General features: G+C 39.0%; 2 protein-coding genes across 4 annotated transcripts in view; one reads left to right on the top strand and one right to left on the bottom strand.

Moving 5' to 3' along the window:
* LOC114242859 (uncharacterized) overlaps positions 1-23,078 on the bottom strand; it is a 40,393-nt gene that overhangs the window by 1,805 nt on the left and 15,510 nt on the right. For 2 of the 3 annotated variants that reach the window (XM_028174154.2, XM_028174155.2), the window contains exon 2: positions 707-934. In XM_028174154.2, the coding sequence (XP_028029955.1) occupies positions 707-881 (175 nt within the window). In that variant the 5' untranslated portion in view covers positions 882-934. The remainder of the gene's footprint in view (positions 1-706; positions 935-23,078) is intronic. The other variant, XM_028174157.2, reaches the window with a different exon arrangement.
* Positions 8,590-21,303, top strand: LOC114242860 (trypsin, alkaline C). Its single transcript, XM_089727457.1, has 4 exons — positions 8,590-8,944; positions 11,359-11,530; positions 16,002-16,260; positions 20,961-21,303. The coding sequence occupies exons 1-4, from the start codon at positions 8,899-8,901 to the stop codon at positions 21,249-21,251; spliced, it is 768 nt and encodes a 255-aa protein (XP_089583583.1). The 5' UTR covers positions 8,590-8,898; the 3' UTR covers positions 21,252-21,303.

Here is a 23,078-nt window from a genome sequence, read left to right as displayed (position 1 = left end):
ATCGACCAGCGGTGGATTTACACTAAGGGAAGTCGGGGCAAGTGCCCAGAGCGGCAATTTTTAGGGGGGCAAAATTTTGATAGTAAAAAAAAAATATTTTTTATTCTAGGCAGCGGCTTGGTAGGCAGCGGCTTGGCTCTGCCCCTGGCATTGCTGAAGTCCATGGGCGACGGTAACCACTCACCATCAGGTGGGCTGTATGCTCATCTGCCTACAAGGGCAATAAAAAAATAAAAAAATATTCTTATCAAGATAACTGTTTTCTGTTTAATTGATAGTTCAAGAAATTCAATTAATCTATTACATATTTGTGAATTATAATTTTGGCACTTTTGGTAATAATTAATAATGAAAATGATTTAATCAATTTATTTCCATGGAGATTTAAATTTAAAATAGATTTTTCTATATTCTGGAATTAAAGAATTAATTTTTTTTTTATGTAATAGGGTATAATTATAAGTCACCATTAGTGCCAAATTTATAATTTTTAGAAAAAAATTATATATATTTATGTTTTTGGATTAAATAACAAAATTTTTGCAATAAATTAATTACTTTAATTTGAAAAATAAAATATATATAAACTATAAGTTTAAGTAAAATTGTAAAAAGTATTGGGGCGGATTTTTAGTTCCGGTGCCCAGATACGACATTAAGTTAGAATTCGGCCCTGGATATCATAAAAAAATTAAAAAGTGCGAACCGAGTGAGGTGTCAGTGCGGCTGAAGGCGACCGCCCATCTCTGGTGGGCGCAGCAGAAGTCCTTGGAGGTGACATCGCGGTCGGGCTCCCTGGTGGCGGAGCGCGTGACCACAAAAGTGAAGACATGGGTGTCGGCGCGGTCCTTCAGCCGCGTCGCTCGGTACAGCAGAGCCATACGCTCGCTCGCCGCACACCGGCCCAAACTGAGCGCCTCCCTGGCAACATACACTGTCACACCGTTTACGCTGTCTTCTCACCAATTAATCATTTACAAAATAATATCGAAAACTAATCAATAATCAAGCGCTAAATTAATGAAATCGATTGCTTTCTATTATATTTGCAAAATTCAAATATCGCGATCTTTCAAAGAAACAATCCTAACTAAAAGTTGCTTTATGATCAGTTAGAGAAAAAAAATTATGTTTTTTTTATTTTTATCGCTTAAATGGGTGGACGAGCTAACAGCCCACCTGGTGTTTGTAGCCATCTACGACGTAAATGCGCCACTCACCTTGAAATATCAGTTCTAAGGTCTCAAGTATAGTTACATTGTATAGTTGCCTATTGGGATAGAAAATTTCATAACTATCAAAAGGCTAAATACGATAATGGGCAGTGATGTACATGAATAGTACGCGGATAGCGCCTGCGGGTTTTGCACAAGCACAGCCCAGCTGAGGTCCAATAGAGAATATAAATAAATCTAACAGGCGTTCAGAGTATTTGTGTACCACAACTTTTTTATTACTTAGGTTGAAGAATGAATTCAGCCCACGTAGTTTTATGTGATTACCGGAGCCCCTAGACATAGAGTATGTAAATACCCCCACTGACCTTGAGACATGAGTTCTAAGATCTCAGTTTTACAATATAATGGCTGTCCCACCCTTCAAACCGAAACGCATTACCGCTTCACGGCAGAAATAGGTAGGGTGGTAGTACCTACTTTTACGGGCTATAGGAAGACACCCAACTACCAGCTATTGCGCAAATATTCCTTCACGGTGTCATTCGTCAACATTTGTTAAGTACGTATCTCATTAGGAAAATGAATACCTGCCTACGGGATTCAAACACCGGCATATTCACACCGCTCGATTCGAATGCGCTGGGCCACATATCTAGCCACAGCACAGTTTTTTGCTTAAATTTGAAATCATACACGATCACAAGCTTTGTACAATCATTTATATCAATAAAAAACGAACTCTTTTATACTTTTTGTATGCACTGTTTGCATTCTCAAACTAATTATTTATTCGATTGTGAAAAATGAAACTACGTAACAGTTGTGGGTAATTCAGGGAAGGTTTTTGTCATTATGCATTTCGCGAGTTCTTTATCATATCTTTATCTTTTATCTTCTATATATATAAAAATGAATTGCTGTTCGTTTGTCTCGCTAAAACTCGATAACGGCTGGACCCATTTGGCTAATTTTGGTATTGAATTATTTGTGGAAGTCCAGAAAAGGTTTAAAAGGTCAATAAATATGAAAATGCTCGGAAATAAATAAAAATAACAATTTTGTTTTTCCTTTGATGTGTCCCCCATCGAACGGATTTATTTTGTTTGTTTTAGGTTTATTTTATACAAAAGTTTAGGACTTTTATTTATCGATTGAGGCACTACTAAGTCTGCCGGGTCAGCTAGTATGAGATATTTCTTCTTTTTTTTTTTTTTTTGGCTGGAGGAAATCGCCGGACTTGCGCTCTTTTCTGGGGATACTGGGCGGGGTATGTCAGAGTCGAACTGACTAAAACCTCCTGTCGCTCAACAACCAACGTCCAAACCTCGCATGAGACAGAACTCATGACAAGGCAAAGGGGGAAAGTGAAGCGTTTACTGCGGAGCACATTTTTTTTTTTTTTTTTTTTTTTTTTTTTTTTTTTTTTTTTTTTTTTTTTTTTTTTTTTTTTTTTTTTTTTTTTTTTTATTGCTTAGCTGTGTGGACGAGCTCACAGCCCACCTGATGTTAAGTGGTTACTGGAGCCCATAGACATCTACAACGTAAATGCGCCACACACCTTGAGATATAGTTCTAAGGTCTCAGTATAGTCACAACGGCTGCCCCACCCTTCAAACCGAAACGCATTACTGCTTCACGGCAGAAATAGGCGGGGCGGTGGTACCTACCCGTGCGGACTCACAAGAGGTCCTACCACCAGTAATTACGCAAATTATAATTTTGCGGGTTTCATTTTTATTACACGATGTTATTCCTTCACCGTGGAAGTCAATCGTGAACATTTGTTGAGTACGTATTTCATTAGAAAAATTGGTACCCGCCTGCGGGATTCGAACACCGGTGCATCGCTTCAACACGAATGCACGGGACGTCTTATCCGTTAGGCCACGACGACCACAAACACGACGACCACATCTCTCCCATCACCCTCCCCCTCGGGACGCCGGACTGGCGGTCGTCGGCGCCACGACCACCAGCCCTCTCGGTCGGCAGACTGTCCGAAGCCCGCCTAGATGGCGCCGGTTAGAGTGGGTTACCCTACGGAATACCCCGCTGGGCCAGAACCAGCGTGGGTCGAGGATAGCCGGCCTTCCATCACCCGGATGCTCTTGCGTAAAACGCGTGCAGAGCAGCTTGCACGTCGTCTTCTTAAGCCCCCCTCGCCGGTCCCCAGACCGACATGTGAGGGGGACCCGAAACACTTAGAGGGCCAGGGCTTGGGCGAGATCCGCCTCCCTGGCCCCCGCTCGACGGCGGCGGGATTGTGCGTCTCTCACGCGCCCCGCCGCCTCCTTCTGCGAGAAGGTGCACTCGCAGAAGTCGAGCATCGCCTTCCACGACTCGTCGTCGCCGAGCATCGATGCCACAACACTCGGCAACGACAAGTCGGTTCCTATTTTTGCGACGAGGACACGGCGCCACCCCTCCCATGCGGGGCAGGCGACGAGCGTATGCTCTGCCGTGTCCAAGTCGCAACCACAATGGTGACACTCTGCCGTCGGCTCGGCTGTGATCCGGTGCAGGAACTCACTGAAACAACCATGCCCAGTGAGCACCTGCGTGAGCCGGAAAGTGAGGCGTCCTCTGTCACGATTCACCCAATCCACAAGGACCGGGCGAATCGCCTCGACGGTCCTACGACCAGCCGAAGGATCAGCCAGCCGTCTGGACCATGACTCCAGCACGGACCGCCGAGATTGGGCCCTCCGCGCTCTGACCACACTGGGTTGCCGGGCCAGCTAGTACAATATATGAAAAGTAAACAGTTACACAGCTTTGATAAATCCAGAAAGGGAATTTAAACGTTAAATGGATATACCTATAGTATAAAAGTTTTGAAGGAGTCGTATGACGCATATTTGAAATATTTGTATTCAAATAGACATAATCTCTGCTTCAAATTTTAAACATAAGTTCAGTTTACATAATATATAAATTAATTGTGTGGCAATTTTGTTTTGATAAACAATTACAGGCCTATCATGGGTATGTCGCCTCAAATATCAGATACTGTATACCCCTCTGGGGAAATTCTAGTCACATAAATAGAGTGTTCATTGCACAAAAGCAATGTGTTCGTGCCATGTGCAATATTCATCCTCTGACTTCTTGTAAACCATTCTTCCAAAAACATAATATTTTAACTGTACCATCCATATATATACAAGAATGTTGTTTGTTTGTTAAAAAGCACCCACAATTATATAAATCGTATGGCGAGTACTGTCAATTTAATACAAGATACCCTACTAAACTAATGTTACCAAGTATAAATACTCGTTACTATCATACAAACTGTTATCCTATGACTATCAGAATATTTAATAAGATACCAAACAGCATAAGAGATCTTCCACTAACTCAATTTAAAAGAAAATTATATTTATGGCTAATAGACAAGGCTTATTATAGTGTGCAAGAATTTTTAAATGATAAGTGTTGTACATAATAAAATATTAGAATAAGAAGTGATAGAATGTAAAAATTAGATAGATTTAGTAAATTTTGTGTTATAATTAATATAAAAATAAATTAAATTTTCGCATGCCTAAACAGGCGAAATATATGAAGCTATGTCCTATATCTTGTAAACTATATTTCTGGCGAATAAAGATTTTCTTTCTTTCTTTCTTTCTTTAATTCCTCTAATAATTATTTCCATTTCATAAACCTAAAGTAATTGAACTAGAAATAGCTTTGAAGTCGAACAAAACAGAGGAAACTAAGTTTTCAGTTTTCATTTGTATATTATTCTAGAATATTTATTCTATATTACTACTTATTATACTACTTACTACTTATTATACTACTTACTACTTATTATATTTCATGATAATGTTTTGACCTATCTTATATTCACTTTGCACTCACGATAAGTTAGGTACCGTAGTAGTCTAGTTGGAAATTAATCAGAATATACATAGGTACATATGCGACCTCCTCAGTGCGCTTAGTGAGAGTTTTTTAACGTTCTCGATAGCGTGAAAGTTAACTCAAGTACGCAGTTGGAACAGCGCCCCTAGCGGTAAACGTAGGCAAACGATCCCATTCTATACAAATATGGGCTAACTTTTACGCTATCGAGAACGTTAAGAAACCCGCACAAAGCACACAGCTCACTGCTTCCACTGCCCCAGTGTCTAGTGGGACGTGATAAGACTTCATGGTTGGGAGCTCTCGGTCTACTTAACGCGAGAGCCTACAAGCTTATAAAATATAGTACTAGCTGTACTCGTCCGTTTCGCTGGGCATTTAAAATTAACATTATTATTTCTCACCCTCACAAAGATTCTCATCATTAACGCCCCCGCAACTGGTGTAGGGAGTCTAACGCTCATATAAATATTAGTTTATCCATTAAGTATTTGGGGAGATGAAGGCACGGAGGCTCGGATGGCTCGGACATGTAGTAACGTATGGAGCAGGATCGGGCTGTGAAACGGGTGTACACGGGTGTACCGGAGGGACGCCGCCCCGTAGGCAGGCCCAAGTATCGCTGGTGTGACGCTGTGGAAGGAAATTTACGGGAGCTCCAAGTGTCGGACTGGCAAGGTGATGCGCAGCGCCGGGATGAATGGCAAAGTTTATTGTCGGAGGCCAAGACCCACTTCGGGGTTATAGCGCCAGCTCAGTAGCAGTAGTAGCATTAAGTATTTTCTACACGGGTACCAAGTTTCAAGTCAATCGGATGCATGGTTCAGTGGTTATAACGGAACATCCGTAAATCACTGTAGATTTATATACCAGTATAGAGATATTATATATATATATATATATATATATATACCTATTTAAGCCTTTGACGAAATTGTGTCATTGGCAAAAATTGGCTGAACACCGCCAAGGATTAAAAAGAAGTTGTATAGCTTAGAGGAGGCTTATCCGAATAGAGTCTGCAGAAAATTATGAAGTCGTCGTGGCCTAAAGGATAAGACGTCTGGTGCATTCGTATGTAGCGATGCACCGGTGTTCGAGTCCCGCAGGCGGGTACCAATTTTTCTAATGAAACACGTACTCGACAAATGTTCACGATTGACTTCCACGGTGAAGGAATAACACCGTGCAATAAAAATCAAACCCGCAAAATTATAATTTGCGTAATTACTGGTGGTAGGACCTCTTGTGAGTCCGCACGGGTAGGTACCACCGCCCCGCCTATTTCTGCCGTGAAGCAGTAATGCGTTTCGGTTTGAAGGGTGGGGCAGCCGTTGTGACTATACTGAGACCATAGAACTATATCTCAAGGTGTGTGGCGCATTTACGTTGTAGATGTCTATGGGCTCCAGTAACCACTTAACACCAGGTGGGCTGTGAGCTCGTCCACACATCTAAGCAATAAAAATAAATAAATTAAAAAAAATAAATAAAAAGAATATAAATTCATCATTATCAATTCATTTATGTTAAATTTTAATTTACTTATAGAGCAAAATATTTTAATTATTTATTAATAATTTTTCTAGGGAATAAAGAAGACTTTATTATTATTATTATTAAGCCATTGAGGTTAAGACATTCACTTACTGGATACGATACTGACCCGTACAATTAACGAATCTATACGAATTAACTAGAAATGGATATTGATTTTTTTTGAAGTCGAGATTTAATTTTTCATAGAAAATCTTCATTCTTCTATCAATGTCACCAGTTCTTTTAATCAATTATTTCTATTTATTGTACAAACTAAATAAAAAGATCTGATAACATATTCAGATTGCTTTACACCACATTCATAGATAAGTTTGTCTTTCTGTTCAGAAATTAGAAAAGTGTTTTGTGGTTAACATATCAATAAAATCATAAAAAAACTGACATTTGAGTCTTTTGTGTAATTGATGCATTACTGGTAGCCCAGAGGCCTTTCCAGTTTCACCAGGACATATGGGCGAGCATAGGGTCTCCCGGGAATTGCTAGCAGCTGCCTGAGAGCTTCCGAAGGCTCAAAAGCAGCTTAAGAGCGCGAATGTATCTACTGCCGGATCGGAATCGCGACCCGCTGAAAAGATCCGGCGAGAAACTCAGCGTGCTGATGTTTAGGTTAGGTTGCACGTCGAACTCTTTGCCGAGTTCGACGAGTACTCTATTATAACTCTATTATATATCTCTCTCTATACTAGTAGCTCTACTATAATATAAGTATACAATATAACTAGTCAGGTCATAAGTATTGTCACACAGTAAAAACTTTTCTTTTAGAATGCTGGCCACAAAAAAGTTTATTGAATTCGAATTTCGAATTGTTCATGAAAATAAAAATGTATACTTTTAGAATTTTACTCATTTTTAAATATGGAGTGGACGCTTAAAGAAGACCGTATTGCAGTTATTGCGTTGCATTGTTGCGGTTACGCGCCAATTCAAATTTTTAACATACTGAAAATTTTGAATATAACCAAAAGATTCGTTTATCGTACCATCAAACGATACAATGAAGACTCTAGTGTAGATGACAGGTCAAGAAGTGGTCGCCCTCGGTCTGTTAGGACTCCAGCAGTGATAAAAGCTGTGAAGGTGCGAATTCAAAGAAATCCCAAACGTAAGCAGAAACTGTTGGCCCTTCAGATGGGGTTAAGCAGAACCACGGTGAAAAGGGTGTTAAATGAAGACTTAGGGCTTCGGGCATATCGAAGAAAAACAGGACATCGTTTGAATGCTCGTCTAATGGACCTGAGACTGAAGAGATGCCGCGCTTTGTTGAAGCGGTACGCGGGAAAAGAATATCGGGAAATTCTTTTTTCGGATGAAAAAATTTTTACCGTAGAAGCGAGCTACAACAAACAAAATGATAAGGTGTACGCACACAGTAGTGAAGAAGCGAGCAACCGTATTCCGTGTGTCCAACGAGGTCATTTTCCATCCTCGCTCATGGTATGGTTGGGAGTTTCTTATTGGGGCTTAACAGAGGTACATTTTTGTGAGAAAGGTGTAAAAACGAATGCAGTTGTGTATCAAAATACAGTCCTGACGAACCTTGTGGAACCTGTTTCTCATACCATGTTCAATAACAGGCACTGGGTATTCCAACAAGATTCGGCGCCAGCTCATAGAGCGAAGAGCACACAAGACTGGCTGGCGGCGCGTGAAATCGACTTCATCCGGCACGAAGACTGGCCCTCCTCCAGTCCAGATTTGAATCCGTTAGATTACAAGATATGGCAACACTTGGAGGAAAAGGCGTGCTCAAAGCCTCATCCCAATTGGGAGTCACTCAAGACATCCTTGATTAAGGCAGCCGCCGATATTGACATGGACCTCGTTCGTGCTGCGATAGACGACTGGCCACGCATTTAGTGTCATAAGAATCTATGTTTTGTTAAGTTCATTTTGGTATATGAATGGTTACATAATGAATAAACTTGTTTCAATTATTTTACACTAAACATGTGACAGAATTTATGACCTGACTAGGTATATTATTTTGAGGGTAGCTCATATATCAATTTCTATTCAATATTATAAAAAATATTTACGGATCATTTTATCATACCTTAATGAACAAAGCATTTTATTAAAACAACATTGTCTAATTAGCAGAAGTACGTATTTACTGCCAAAAAAAACAATTATAATTACGCAAACATCTATCATATTTTATCATAATTTTACGTATTACATTCGCACCTATCATCATTTAATCAATACCATACGATTTAATCACAGATTTCCCGAGAGTATTTAAACCAAAATCACCCGTGCTAATTGGTGATAATATTAAAAAATGCGTTCCATATTCATTCTCGCGTTAAGCCTCACAGCTTTTACGGGTATGTACATATGTGTTTATCTACCACGATAATTGATATAGAAAATAAATCTCTCCAACCCCCGATCTTGATTGGTTTGAGAGTATATGGTATATATATATATATATATATAGGTCAAATACCTCTTTTTTTTGTATTAAATCGTTTCTCAATCATTCCCTAAATTAATTAAAGCGTTGTTATTTTAATGCAATTCTACATCGATTTCTGTTATTGACCAGAAACATAATTTTTTAAAGATTATTAGAAGTTTCTCTGGCCAATCCATCTATCGCTTGGATTAAAATCAATATACTTTATATTCCTATATCTACCTAGTCAGGTCATAAATTCTGTCACATGTTTAATGTAAAATAATTGAAACAAGTTTATTCATTATGTAACCATTCATATACCAAAATGAACTTAACAAAACATAGATTCTTATGACACTAAAGTTTATTCAAAATTACCTCCGTGATTTTGAATACAGGCCTTCAAACTGCGCGGCCAGTCGTCTATCGCAGCACGAACGAGGTCCATGTCAATATCGGCGGCTGCCTTAATCAAAGATGTCTTGAGTGACTCCAAATTGAGATGAGGCTTTGAGCACGCCTTTTCCTCCAAGTGTTGCCATATCTTGTAATCTAACGGATTCAAATCTGGACTGGAGGAGGGCCAGTCTTCGTGCCGGATGAAGTCGATTTCACGCGCCGCCAGCCAGTCTTGTGTGCTCTTCGCTCTATGAGCTTGCGCCGAATCTTGTTGGAATACCTAGTGCCTGTTATTGAACATGGTATGAGAAACAGGTTCCACAAGGTTCCTCAGGACTGTATTTTGATACACAACTGCATTCGTTTTTACACCTTTCTCACAAAAATGAACCTCTGTTAAGCCCCAATAGGAAACTCCCAACCATACCATGAACGAGGATGGAAAATGACCTCGTTGGACATACGGAATACGGTTGCTCGCTTCTTCACTACTGTGTGCGTACACCTTATCATTTTGTTTTGTTGTAGCTCTCTTCTACGGTAAAAATTTTTTCATCCGAAAAAAGAATTTCCCGATATTTTTTTCCCGCGTACCGCTTCAATAAAGCGCGGCATCTCTTCAGTCTCAGGTCCATTAGACGAGCATTCAAACGATGTCCTGTTTTTCTTCGATATGCCCGAAGCCCTAAGTCTTCATTTAACACCCTTTTCACCGTGGTTCTGTTTAACCCCATCTGAAGGGCCAAAAGTTTCTGCTTACGTTTGGGATTTCTTCGAATTCGCGCCTTCACAGCTTTTATCATTGCTGGAGTCCTAACAGACCGAGGGCGACCACTTCTTGACCTGTCATCTACATTAGAGTCTTCATTGTATCGTTTGATGGTACGATAAGCGAATCTTTTGGTTATATTCAAAATTTTCAGTATATTAAAAATTTGAATTGGCGCGTAACCGCAACGATGCAACGCAATAACTGCAACACGTTCTTCTTTAAGCGTCCACTCCATATTAAAAAATGAGTAAAAATTCTAAAAGTATACATTTTTATTTTCACGAACAATTCGAAATTCGAATTCAATAAACTTTTTTGTGGCCAGCATTCTAAAAGAAAAGTTTTTACTGTGTGACAATACTTATGACCTGACTAGTTATATACCGAATTGTAGATAAGCAGTTTCGGAGAGATAATACTCTTTCCGGCTTTACCATCAGTACTTTACCATCAATTTTTTAGTGGAAATACCTTCACTTTGTAATTATTGTTATCATGACTGGTATGGATGGAATGGACAAGAATGGTAGAAGTGTTGTGAAGCGGTTTAGAATCGCTACCTTCCGAGAAATTCGCATGCACCCAAAGAATTACAAAAGAATCATTGAAGCAAATTAATTTATCTGGTTCTCATTCAGTCTCGTTTCTTCTCGTTTGAAGTCGTCGTTGCCTAAAGGATAAGACGTCCGGTGTATTCGTATCGAGCGATGCAACTGTGTTCGAATCCCGCAGGCGGGTACCAATTTTTCTAATGAAATACGTACTCAACAAATGTTCACGATTGACTTCCACGGTAAAGGAATAACATCGTGTAATAATAAACAAACCCACAAAATTATAATTTGCGTAATTACTGGTGGTAGGACCTCTTGTAAGTCCGCGCGGCTAGGTACCACCACCCCGCCTATTTCTGCCGTAAAGCAGTAATGCGTTTCGGTTTGAAGGGAGGGGCAGCCGTTGTAACTATACTGAGACCTTACAACTTATATCTCAAGGTGGGTGGCGCATTTACGTCGTAGATGTCTATGGGCTCCAGTAACAACTTAACACTGGGTTGAGTGCTCGTCCACCCATCCAAGCAATAAAAAAAAAGCATATAATTATGTAATTATTCTGAGCGCTAATCACAGATATAGCAATTAGACTCTATCACTCAATTTTATCGGCAGCCATCTCTGCGGGGCCGTCTCTGAGGATCGTCGGTGGTAGTGCAACGACGATAGATCGGTACCCAACAATAGCTGCTCTGCTTATGACCAGGAACTGGAGTACTTGGTCCCAAAATTGCGGAAGTGCTATTCTCAACAACCGATCCGTTTTGACCGCAGCACACTGTATCATGTGAGTTTTTTTTCTCTCTTTCGCATTTTGTGGCCACACGAGTCACATCAACCTACCTGCCTGCCTATTTCTACCGCGACGCAGTATTGCGTTCTGGTTTAAGTAGTGGGTCCTTCATTGTCTCATGTCTTGAGGTGGGTGGCGGTATTGACGTCTTGACTTTTTTTTTTTATAGCTCCTTTAGTCAGACGAGCATACGGCCCAGCTGATGGTGAGTGGTTACCGTCGCCCATGGACTTCGCCCATGGGCATAGATGCCGATAACCGTTTAGCACCAGATGGGCCGAAAGCTCATTCAGTCATCTAAACAGACAAAACAACATTAAATATGAAATATTATTACGACCCTATACTAATTAATATACCTACTATACTATAATACCTACTATTAGATCTCTACAACAACCATGCACCTCTCAAGAGAATCAGGGTTAGGCACTTGCCTGCACCATGGCTCTCTGATGAAATTAAGTTGTTTATGAGTAGGCGCAATAAAGCAAAAATGAGGTATAGGAAGAACTCGTCTGAGGAAAACTGGGCAGTCTACAAAAAACTTCGCAACCGTTGCAGTCGCCTGTGTAGGGATGCAAAGAGACGCCACATTCACAATTCCGTAACTAATCTCGATACTACACAAGTATGGCGATTTCTCAAGTCTCTTGGTATCGGTAAGGCTGTTGAGGAGAATACCGTGATGGCGAATATTGACGCACTCAATGCGCATTTTGCCAAGCCTCCAGTCACGCTCGATGCCACCATCAAATCTTCTACTCTTAACCATCTCTCAAATCTTTCTAAGCCATTAAATACTTCTTTTTCCTTTACACCAATTGCTAAGCGGGATATTAAAAAATCCTTTCAATCCATTTCCACCAAGGCAGTAGGATGTGATAATCTGCAGCTTCAAATGTTCACACTTATCATGGAGGAAATTGCTCCTGTCCTTTGCCACATAATAAATTTTTCTCTTGAGTCCAGTTCCATTCCGTCACTTTGGAAAAAGGCTCATGTCCTACCCTTGCCTAAAATTGCAAAACCTGCTTCTTTGTCCCATTACCGTCCCATCTCTATTCTTCCGATCTTTTCCAAAGTCCTCGAGAGCATTGTTCAGAAACAACTGTCTTTTTACCTCTCTTCGAATAACCTACTGAGTCCGTATCAATCTGGATTCCGTCCAGGTCACAGCACTGTCACCGCGTTGGTGAAAATCACCGATGATATTCGCTTGGCCATGGAGCGGAAATCAATTACTATTTTGGTTTTACTGGACTTTAGCAATGCTTTTAATTCAGTTGATTTTGACATTCTTCTCGGTATCCTATCCTCTCTTAATGTCTCGTCTTCGGTAATTCAGTGGTTTAATTCTTACCTCCGTGGACGCTCGCAGTCGGTTCGCTATGAAGAGTCTTTCTCTGAGTGGTGTGACCTCACTGCGGGTGTTCCACAGGGTGGCGTACTTTCTCCTCTCCTCTTCTCTGTGTTTATAAACACAATTTCTCAATCTTTATCTTCACACTTCCATCTCTATGCAGACGACTTGCAGCTATATCGTCATACGAGGGTTGCTGACGTTGGGGCTGCCATTTCGGCAATCAACGTGGATCTCTCTGCGATTTACAACTGGGCCAAGTCCTTTGGTCTTTTGGTGAATCCTTCGAAATCGCAAGCTCTCATTGTTGGTGGTAGGCATATGTGCGGCCTTCTCGATTACAGCTCGTTAGCGCCCATCCTCTACGACAACGTTCCGATAGCGTATTCGAAATGTGTCAAAAATCTAGGTTTATACATCGACAGTCACCTCTCGTGGATTAATCACGTTTCCGAAGTAAGCAGAAAAACAGTTTACTCCTTTCAGTCTCTGAAACGCCTTCAAAAATTCTTGCCTCTTCGCACTAAAATTTATCTTGCCCAAACGCTTTTAATTCCTCTTCTCGATTATGCTGATATCTGTTTTCTAGATGCTTCTGAATTGCTTTTAGATAAACTCGAACGTCTGCAGAATTTGTGCATCCGCTTCATTTTTGGTCTCCGGAAGTATGACCATGTCTCTGATTTCCGGGCTGAGCTGGGGTGGCTGCCGATTAGGCGACGTCGAGATTGCCACATCCTCTCTTTTCTCTATTCTATTCTTCACAATCCTGATGCCCCTATCTATCTCCGTGAACGCTTTGAATATCTGATTCCTGATGGCAAAGTTAGTCGACAAGCTACTTCTCTTCTTTTAAAAACTCCCATACACAGCTCTAGTCGCTATAGTGGCTCTTTCACAATACAAGCAGTGCGATTATGGAATTCTCTCCCTCAACCTATTCGTGCTAGTTCCTCTCTAGAAGTTTTTAAGAGTCAAATGAAGAAACATTTCCTGTCACTTTAATCGTATTTAAGTTATTGTTTTATGTATTTTTATTTATATATATTTTTCATTTAATATTAGATATTTTTTTTAATGCTTAGTATAAAAATCATGCTTTAATAGCTCTTATATTGTACACTATTCCCCTCTTATACATCGTATTTCTCTCTGATAATGGTTTGCTGGAAGAAAACTCATGAATGAGTTAAGCTCGCCTTTGTACATAGTATTTAGACATTCTATAAATCTGTTTTTATTGTATTTTCTTTTTGTGTACAATAAGTATAAATAAAAAAAAATAAAAATTAATAATAATTTGGAGTTTTTTAATGTTTCTTTTTTATCTGCACGGATTTGGAGCATTACACCCTACAAATAAATAATAAGACTTATTATGTTAAATTAATAAGTCTTATTATTAGTAATAAGTCTTATTATTTATTCGTAGATTACACATCGTTAGGCACGACTAAATGTGATACCGCCACTCCCACCCTGTCTTTTTAAATAATGGCTGCCACCTTAAGAAATATCTAAATTTCGATTGTAATGTACAAAGGTTGTCCCACCCGTGAAACCGGAACCTGTTAGTGCGTCTGAAAAAATTGGGAGATCGTAGGTGGTTTCGTAATAACATTTATGCATTAGCGACTTATCTGTGACGTCATAGGCACTTGTTACTTTAATATAACCGGGTATAAGTCAGTAGGCAGCGGCTTGGCTCTGCCCCTGGCATTGCTGAAGTCCATGGGCGACGATAGCCACTCACCATCAGGTGGGCCGTATGCTCGTCTGCCTACAAGGGCAATAAATATTTTTTTAAAGAAAAAGTCACATGGTTACCCGGCCACAAACTATAGGACTCCTTGTACTATGACAGCCAGAGACTGATGTACATTTAAATATATAGATATTAAACACCGAGACAAAGGGCCACTGTTAGCAAATCCAATCTCTCCTGGCTGAGCCTGTGCTCGCCCACCTGTCTTGGTGAAATTAGAAAGGCCTCCTGCGGTCTTAGATTCTGCGAAGCACTGCTCTTGCTAGGGCCAGTGTTAGCAACACCTCCGGTTTGAGTCCCGTTTGAGTAGACGCTAGGGTAAAGCTGAAATAACCTCTCAAGGCTATTGTGGCGGGTAGCCATCATACAACGCAAGATAATTGACAGATTCCTGAATCTCGCTTACGACATTTTCAAGATAAAGCGCATATATACAAGTTCCGAACAACAACATTCGGACCGTCGGTCTACCGAGCAATATCATCCGCTCGGTGGAAGATCTTCCCTTTGTCGTATATCTCCCCAAACTTGTGACCCCGACGTGATTCCCACGCAAGCTTCTGATTCATCATCAGCGCATCAAGAACTTCGGCTACCACAATCCCCGCATTCTCGCAGATAAAAGCACGTCATTGACAGTCGTCCCACAGCAAGCCAGCATCGCAGCCTCAACAGGACCATCGCAGCCGACTCACCGCGCTTCCTGGTCCTACGGCACGCAAATTCACTGCCTCATCACGCCGCTACAGTTCATCGCAGCCCACGATCGGATCATCAACGCTTGGGGTCACACATCTCCGGCGTGGCAGCTCTGCATCACATGGACTACGCACGACACGCACGCAACATTCAAGCTCAGTCTCGACTCACCGCAGACTCCGAGCAGCACTGGCGACAATCACGCAGCATTCAGCTCAGTTTCGACTCACCGCAGGCTTCGAGCAGCACTGGCTCTTGCAAGCTAATCTCAGCACGGACAACGCTAACTAAAAATGACACGACCTCCAGTCTCGGAGGGGAGTGATGTGGCGGGTAGCCATCATACAACGTAAGATAATTGACAGATGCCTGAATCTCGCTTACGACATTTTCAAGATAAAGCGCATATATACAAGTTCCGAACAACAACATTCGGACCGTCGGTCTACCGAGCAATATCATCCGCTCGGTGGAAGATCTTCCCTTTGTCGTATATCTTCCCAAAGCTATCAGCATATATGTATGAAAAAAAGTGGCATGATTGGTTGCCCTATGTGAGAGATAGGACACACGACCCTCGGCCCAGCAGTAAAGCGCGCTAACTGTAGCGGTTGTCGTTATTGTTATTCAATTTTCAGCGACGACGCAGTTGGCGTCTGGCGAGTTCGAGTCGGTTCGACTCGGGGTAACAGTGGAGGTGTGGTGCATCACGTGAACAGACACATAATACACCCAAACTATGGCAGATGGTCTCGTGACAATGATATTGCCATCATGCGCACTTCAAGCAACATCAACTACGTGAACAATGCTGTGCAACCGGCACGCATTGCTGGATCAAACTACAACCTGGGCGACAACCAGGTGGTTTGGGCGGCTGGCTGGGGAGTCACTCGGGTAAGAGAACGTTAACACTTAAATCAGCATTTCTGGACATTTCGAAGTTGCAGACCTTAATAAAAATATGGTTTGATCTCTCGTTTAAACGCCAGGCCGTAGGAGTTTTATTTGAAACTGATAGGTAGATAAAATTAGACATAGAAGGCCTAAAATTGATGAAATAACTGTGCGTTTACTTTTAACTGACGTTATTTGTCATGTAAATCATATTATATCTTCTTCAAAAGTGTTTTATTGACAGTCTAAATATTTCGCCCACCTTCCGTATGAATAACAACGCTAATCATTCTAAAACATTACTCGGAAATTAATAAATATAAATAATTATTGAGGTACCACCGCCCTGCCTATATCTGCCGTGAAGAAGTAATTAATGCGTTTTGGTTTGAAGGGCCCCAGCCGTTGTAACTATACTGAGACCTTAGAACTTATACCTCAAGGTGGGTGGCGCATTTGCGTTGTGGATGTCTATGGGCTCCAGTAACCACTTGGCACCGGGTGGGCTGTGAGCTCGTCCACCCATCTAAGCAATAAAAAATAAATAAAAAAACCTTTTTTGGGTTAGTGCAGAAGTGAACTGATTAAAACAATTTTTATAGCTTAAAAAATGAAACCTTAACTACTAGGTGTGATTGTTAATCTAATCGATAAATTTTGTTTACAAACTACTCTTCTAATATGATCTATAATCGAAGGAGGATTTCTTTGGTAAGCCGCACAGCCATTACCTTTTGCCAGAGTCCAATATAATATATTGTCATTAGGCTGAAAAGGTAACATTTGGTATATTATTACTTTATTATGGAGACCGCGAAAAAAAAAACAAACAGCACAAAATTATGACATCAAATTAATCATTAAAACAAAAATCAATAATGCAGTTGGATTATCATTTGCTTCGTTAGTTTATTTTATTCATCAATCGGTTAATGAAAAATCAACATTATTTTACATTCTTAAACTGTTTTAGGCTAATCATAACAAACTCATGTAATCAAATCTTAGCTGTATATTTTTTTATTTTTGTTGTCAATGCACTGTCCATTGCACCTATAATTGAGGTGACATCTGCCATGAACTTTTGTCAATTGTTCAATGTTTTGTATTGATGATCACTTTGTTGGTGCAACTTAATAAATAAATAAAATAAATAAACTCATTGGGCGGCTTACTGTTTAATCTCGTTTTGTTTAAATCTGATTAATTAATTGATTGATATTCGTACATATCTATATCAAGATTATACACTAAATCAAAGAATTGATACCTACTTCCTAACAGAATTCAAGTTATCAACAAATCATATAACGGCCGTCTGGTGTAGTGGTAAGTGACATGGTCACTACACAAGGGGGTCGCGGGTTCGAAACCCGCCAAGGGAAGATATTTGTATGATAAATATAAAATGTCTTTTCCAGGGTTATGGATGTATATTAAATATATTGTATGTGTATAATAAAAATCTTACATTTATTTCCGTTATCTTGTACCTGTAACACAAGTTCTTTACGATCTTTACCACGGGACCAGTTAACGTGGCGTGATTGTTAGTAAATATATGTATATATTTAAATATATATCGACGCTTGAAAGGCAAACGTGACTAAGCGATAATAACTGCTTTGTACATAAATGATAGGCAATAAAACCATATTCGATGCGTAGAAAATATATATTTGTAGGTCTATTAAAATCATTTCAATCCTACAGCTATTGGCTAGATTCCACTACAGCTGGATTCGTTAAATAAATAAAATTTAAATTTAAAAAAAAATCCAACTTTAATATCATTACGTCAACAGATGCAAAGAATAGCATTGTAACTCAGTTCTGCTAAATGTGATTAACAGTGTAATTCCTTCCTTTAGTAAAAGTTTGAAGATTGCTCAAAAGATAACATATATATTTTACAATATCACTTTACTAAAGTCTTTTTGTAAATACGCACGCCACCACCCCGCATATTTCTGCCGTGAAGCAGTAATGCATTTCGGTTTGAAGGGTGGGGCAGCCGTTGTAACGATACTGAGACCTTAGAACTCTTAAATCAAGGTAGATGGTGGCATTTACGTAGTAGATGTCTAGGGGCTCCGGTAACCACTTGACATCAGGTGATCTGTGAGCTCGTCCACCCAACTAGCCAAAAAAAAAACACATTTCATCCCTATTAACATCCCAATAGTTTATAGGAATTCTGGAGTATTTAAACTAAAGCCGCTAAGTTACGTATGTGCAGATTCGTATAACGAAACTCTTGCCGCTCTGTTCGGACACGGTTTTGCACTTTATACTGACATTCACGTGATTATTGGAAAAGTTGAGCCGGATAAGGGCACCACTACTTAAAATCGGAATATTCGATTGGTTTCCAATGTAACAAAATAGTACTATTACTCAATAATTGTTAATTAAAGTAATATGGATGCAAAATCTGAATAAAATAAAAATAAAAAATTGGAGTTCAATAAGAAACCCGATTACTTATTACACTGTTATTTGTTGCGAGCGGTTTTTTTATTAACAACTAGCTGACCCGGCAGACTTCGTAGTGCCTCAATCGATAAATAAAAGACCTAAACTTTTGTATAAAATATACTTAAAACAAACAAAAGGAACCCGTCCGACGGGGGACACATCAAAGGAAAAGCAAAATTGTTATTTTTATTTAATTTCGAGCATTCTCATATTTATCTACATTTTAAACCTTCTCTGGACTTCCACAAATAATTCAAGACCAAAATTAGCCAAATCGGTCCAGCCGTTTTCGAGTTTTAGTGAGACTAACGAACAGCAATTCATTTTTATATACCCGTACCACCACCAGTAGAAGTGGTAGTAGTTTATTTTTTTAATTTAGAACAATTTAGGGACACTCTCTCAAGCAGAATGGTTTATTTATTTTTCACAGACAAAAAAATAGAAACAAAAATAGCATCTGTGCAACAAACTCTTACAGGCTTATGTTAAACAATATTGTTCCCTGTACACCGGCTAATACAAAAATTGGTTTACTTTTTTACAAAACCGCACTGAAAATTAATAAGAGTACGTTTATAAAAAAAAAACATTATGTAATCTGAGGGCGTATTTGTTATTAAAAAAGTTTGGGAGGTTGTAGTTGAGTAGATTATGGTAAATTGCATTTTCTAATCAAGTATATCCATATAAATTGAATTATTTTTGTGATCCGATCCTCTTCAATTATGCAAATTAAAAGTAAAGTGTTGCAGATTTCATTTATTCATTGATTGTCATTAAAAATGGGTACAGTAGGTAAGTTTTTTACAAATTTCCCACCACACGTTGCAAATACAAAATCCTTATCGAATTTAATACTACTGTTAGCAGTGATTCAACGATAATAAAATATTTTCCTCGATCGATAAGGTCAATAATTATAATATATCGTAATTATATCGACATCGCACACACGTAATCGATAATTTTCTAATCTCAGATTTCCCGTAATTAACGTTGTCGAATTAAAATAATTTTGTTAGGTATGTCTTAAATTCTATATATAAATAGACAAAAACAAAACAATATTATCTTCTCCTCTGTTTGTCAATCGTTTTTTTTTTTTTTAAATATGGTATTACCTATTAACAATCTTCGATGCTAACGTCAACCAAATAATTATGGGAATAAGTTTTTAATTTAATTTTTAAATTAAAAAAAACGCCCAAAAAAATCTCGATATTATGTCATTATTGTCAATATTTTACTTCAATCATTGAACGAGCTCCCGTCTGCTTGTAGCTGGAATAGCGCCTTAAGTTATCAGAGCACTATCAAGCTACAATTACAATTAAATTCGTTCTATTAATCTATATATATAAAAATGAATTGCTGTTCGTTAGTCTCGCTAAAACTCGAGAACGGCTGGACCGATTTGGCTAATTTTGGTCTTGAATTATTCGTGGAAGTCCACAGAGGGTTTAAAAGGTAAAGAGAAAATATAAAAAGCTCGGAATTATATAAAAACAAACAATTTTGTTTTTCCTTTGATGTGTCCCCTTGATGTGTCTTTTATTTATCGATTGAGGCACTACGAAGTGTGCCGGGTCAGCTAGTATACAATATAAATGTATATATTTATTGCTTGGGCATAAACAACGTAAATGCTGTCATCCTCCTTAAAACATGAGTTCTAACACTGCCCACCACTAAGAACTCCTTTCTAACCGCTTTTAAAATGAAGTAAATTTTTATATTTCAAAAATTATCTATTTCAGCTTAAAAATTATGCATGAATGTTTATCCAGTTCCTAGATCCTTATTAAGGGGAATCTTAACATAACGCGAATGATGAACATATGTCATTTATTCCCGAAAATCTTATAAATAAAATTCTCATGTCACAATGTTAGTTACCATACTCCTCTGAAACGGTTACCCCTAAGTGAAGGGTTGTCCAACGCTTGGATTTAATTTTTATTTTTCGGACAATTTATTTATTTATTGAGGCATTATGTGGTTGAATGAGGCTTTGTTATTTTTATATTCCCTCATCATTCAAGCGCTACATGCCTCTTTCACTCATTTACCACATCCTTACAAAAACTACACAAAAAATACAAAAAGTTAGTTTTTTTTTCTACACTAGAAATTTCCTAAAAATCTTATATATGGCAAAACAATGTTTCCCGGGTCAGCTAGTTTTTTTATAATAATAATTATTATATTATCCCTTGCAGTTCGGCGGCTCACTCTCTGAGCAACTTCGTCACGTCCAAATCTGGGTCGTAAACCACAGCGTATGTAGATCTCGGTATGGCGGTAATACCATCACGAACAACATGCTCTGCGCCGGCTGGCTGGACGTAGGCGGCCGCGACACATGCACCGGCGACTCTGGAGGTCCGCTTTATCACAACAACGTGGTCGTTGGTGTGAGCTCTTTCGGACGTGACTGCGGTCATGCCCGCTACCCTGGCGTCTACGCTCGCGTATCCCGGTACACTTCATGGATTCAAAGCAACTCTTAATTCAATTTATTATATTACTTTCTGTCATAAAATAAATCATATAAACTGAGGATTCTAGTATTTTATTTGATTGAATTGTTTTAAACTTTCGCGGCCATCTACGTTAAGTCTGTACTGGGGATAGAACGTTTTGTGAGTCCGCACAGGTAGGTACCACGACACAGCCCGCCTATTTCTACCGTGAAGCAGTAATGCGTTTCGGTTTGAAATGTGGGGCAGTCGTTGTACTGTAAAAACTGAGACCTTAATAGCGATGTCTCGAGGTAGGTGGCGGCATTTACTCGAAATATTAAGGACTCTTTAAATGTGAATACCGTGGTAAGAATCAGATAGCCAGTAGTGTGTGTAATATTGGTTCGTTTGATTTCAGTTTGGCTCCTTTGGATAGCTCGTTCATATACAGTGTACTAATAATATAAGTAGACAGTTACATTAACTTTGTCAATCTCCGAAAAACACTATTAAATTATCGTCAAATGATTGGATTAGTGTGATTTCGTTTAATACCCCATTCATATCAGGTGAGACAATCCAACTGTTTAATCACACCTAATCAAATTTTGTATTAGTTTTAAAGTCTTCATTGACTCAATCATAATAACAATCTGTGAAAATGCTATGCGTAAAAATTCTATTGTTATCACTGAGAACTTAAGTAAGTTGTGCTTTGATGCCGAAGTTTACTTAAACGTGGGTTTTTTAAGTAATTTTCTGTTTAGACAGCGCCTTAAAACAATTAATCACGCAATCAAACAAGTTATACTATTTCTGTCAAATACTCGTATATATAACAATGAAAACTATATCCAGCATTAAAATTTCATAATTAAATGTTTGCCTATTTTCCCGAGCTCTATTTTAACATCTATCAAAAAGCTGAAATCTAAATTGTGCCTATTATTAAAATTATTTTATTGGTTCTCATAAATTCATACTTTTACTCTCGAGCGTGACCTGTTTCGCTTTATGAATTAATAATAATACAGCTCAGTGAATGTAAAAGCCCTTTTTTACAATGTAATTTCTTTAACATTTTCATAATTTAATTTCCGTGCACATGTTTCATGAATGGGCATATTAGGATAACGCGACGAGATAACGTTGTGTGCTGTTGGCCTAGAATATCCCATTTAGAATTCCCATGGGTGTCGTAAATGGCGACTCAGGGATTCACAAGAAAATGGACATTACTCTTCTCCGAATATTATATCAGTACTCTACGAACCTGAATTACATGTATAGGTAACATCGTTGGTAGAGTCTATGCCTTAAGCACGTGGGTGGGATCCTATTGATTTAATCTCAAAGGTCCAGGATGCTCCTAGTACTAATACTAGCAGTAGCTATAGCAAAGCTCATGGTACTCGTCAAAATCTCATCCAGCTGAGGTTCTCTTGTGCATCTGCTTGTACTATAAAAATTACTCAATTATAGCTGTGGGAATTATACCAAGTGGCTTTTCTGTTATACCAATAGAGAGTAGACAAAGCTAGATCAGTTTTAAAAATTACTCTGGAATCTCTGCTGTGACGTATACTATTGTTAAGCGGGTAACAGTAACGCCATCTATCACTGAATAGCAGAAACGAATATCGAAAGTAAAATCGAGAAGTACAACGCCATCTATTGTCAGATAACAGAAACACGTATCGAAACTACTCGACTTGCCCAGAATGTTCTCAATAAATCTAGGGACGTCGTATCGACTATAAAAGCGTTGCAGAGATGGCACGCAGTCAGTCAGTAATCGGAGCTACTCGAAGCGAAACAGCGAACGGATCACCTGAAGCGAAACGGAAGAAATAGATTGAGAATTTTAAAGTGTTC

Source organism: Bombyx mandarina, chromosome 05, assembly GCF_030267445.1.
Source record: "Bombyx mandarina strain Sakado chromosome 05, ASM3026744v2".
NCBI classification, from domain to species: Eukaryota; Metazoa; Arthropoda; class Insecta; order Lepidoptera; family Bombycidae; genus Bombyx; species Bombyx mandarina.
The sequence above is the reverse complement of the archived record's forward strand: the minus strand, read 5'-3'. Positions and strand labels throughout refer to the sequence as shown.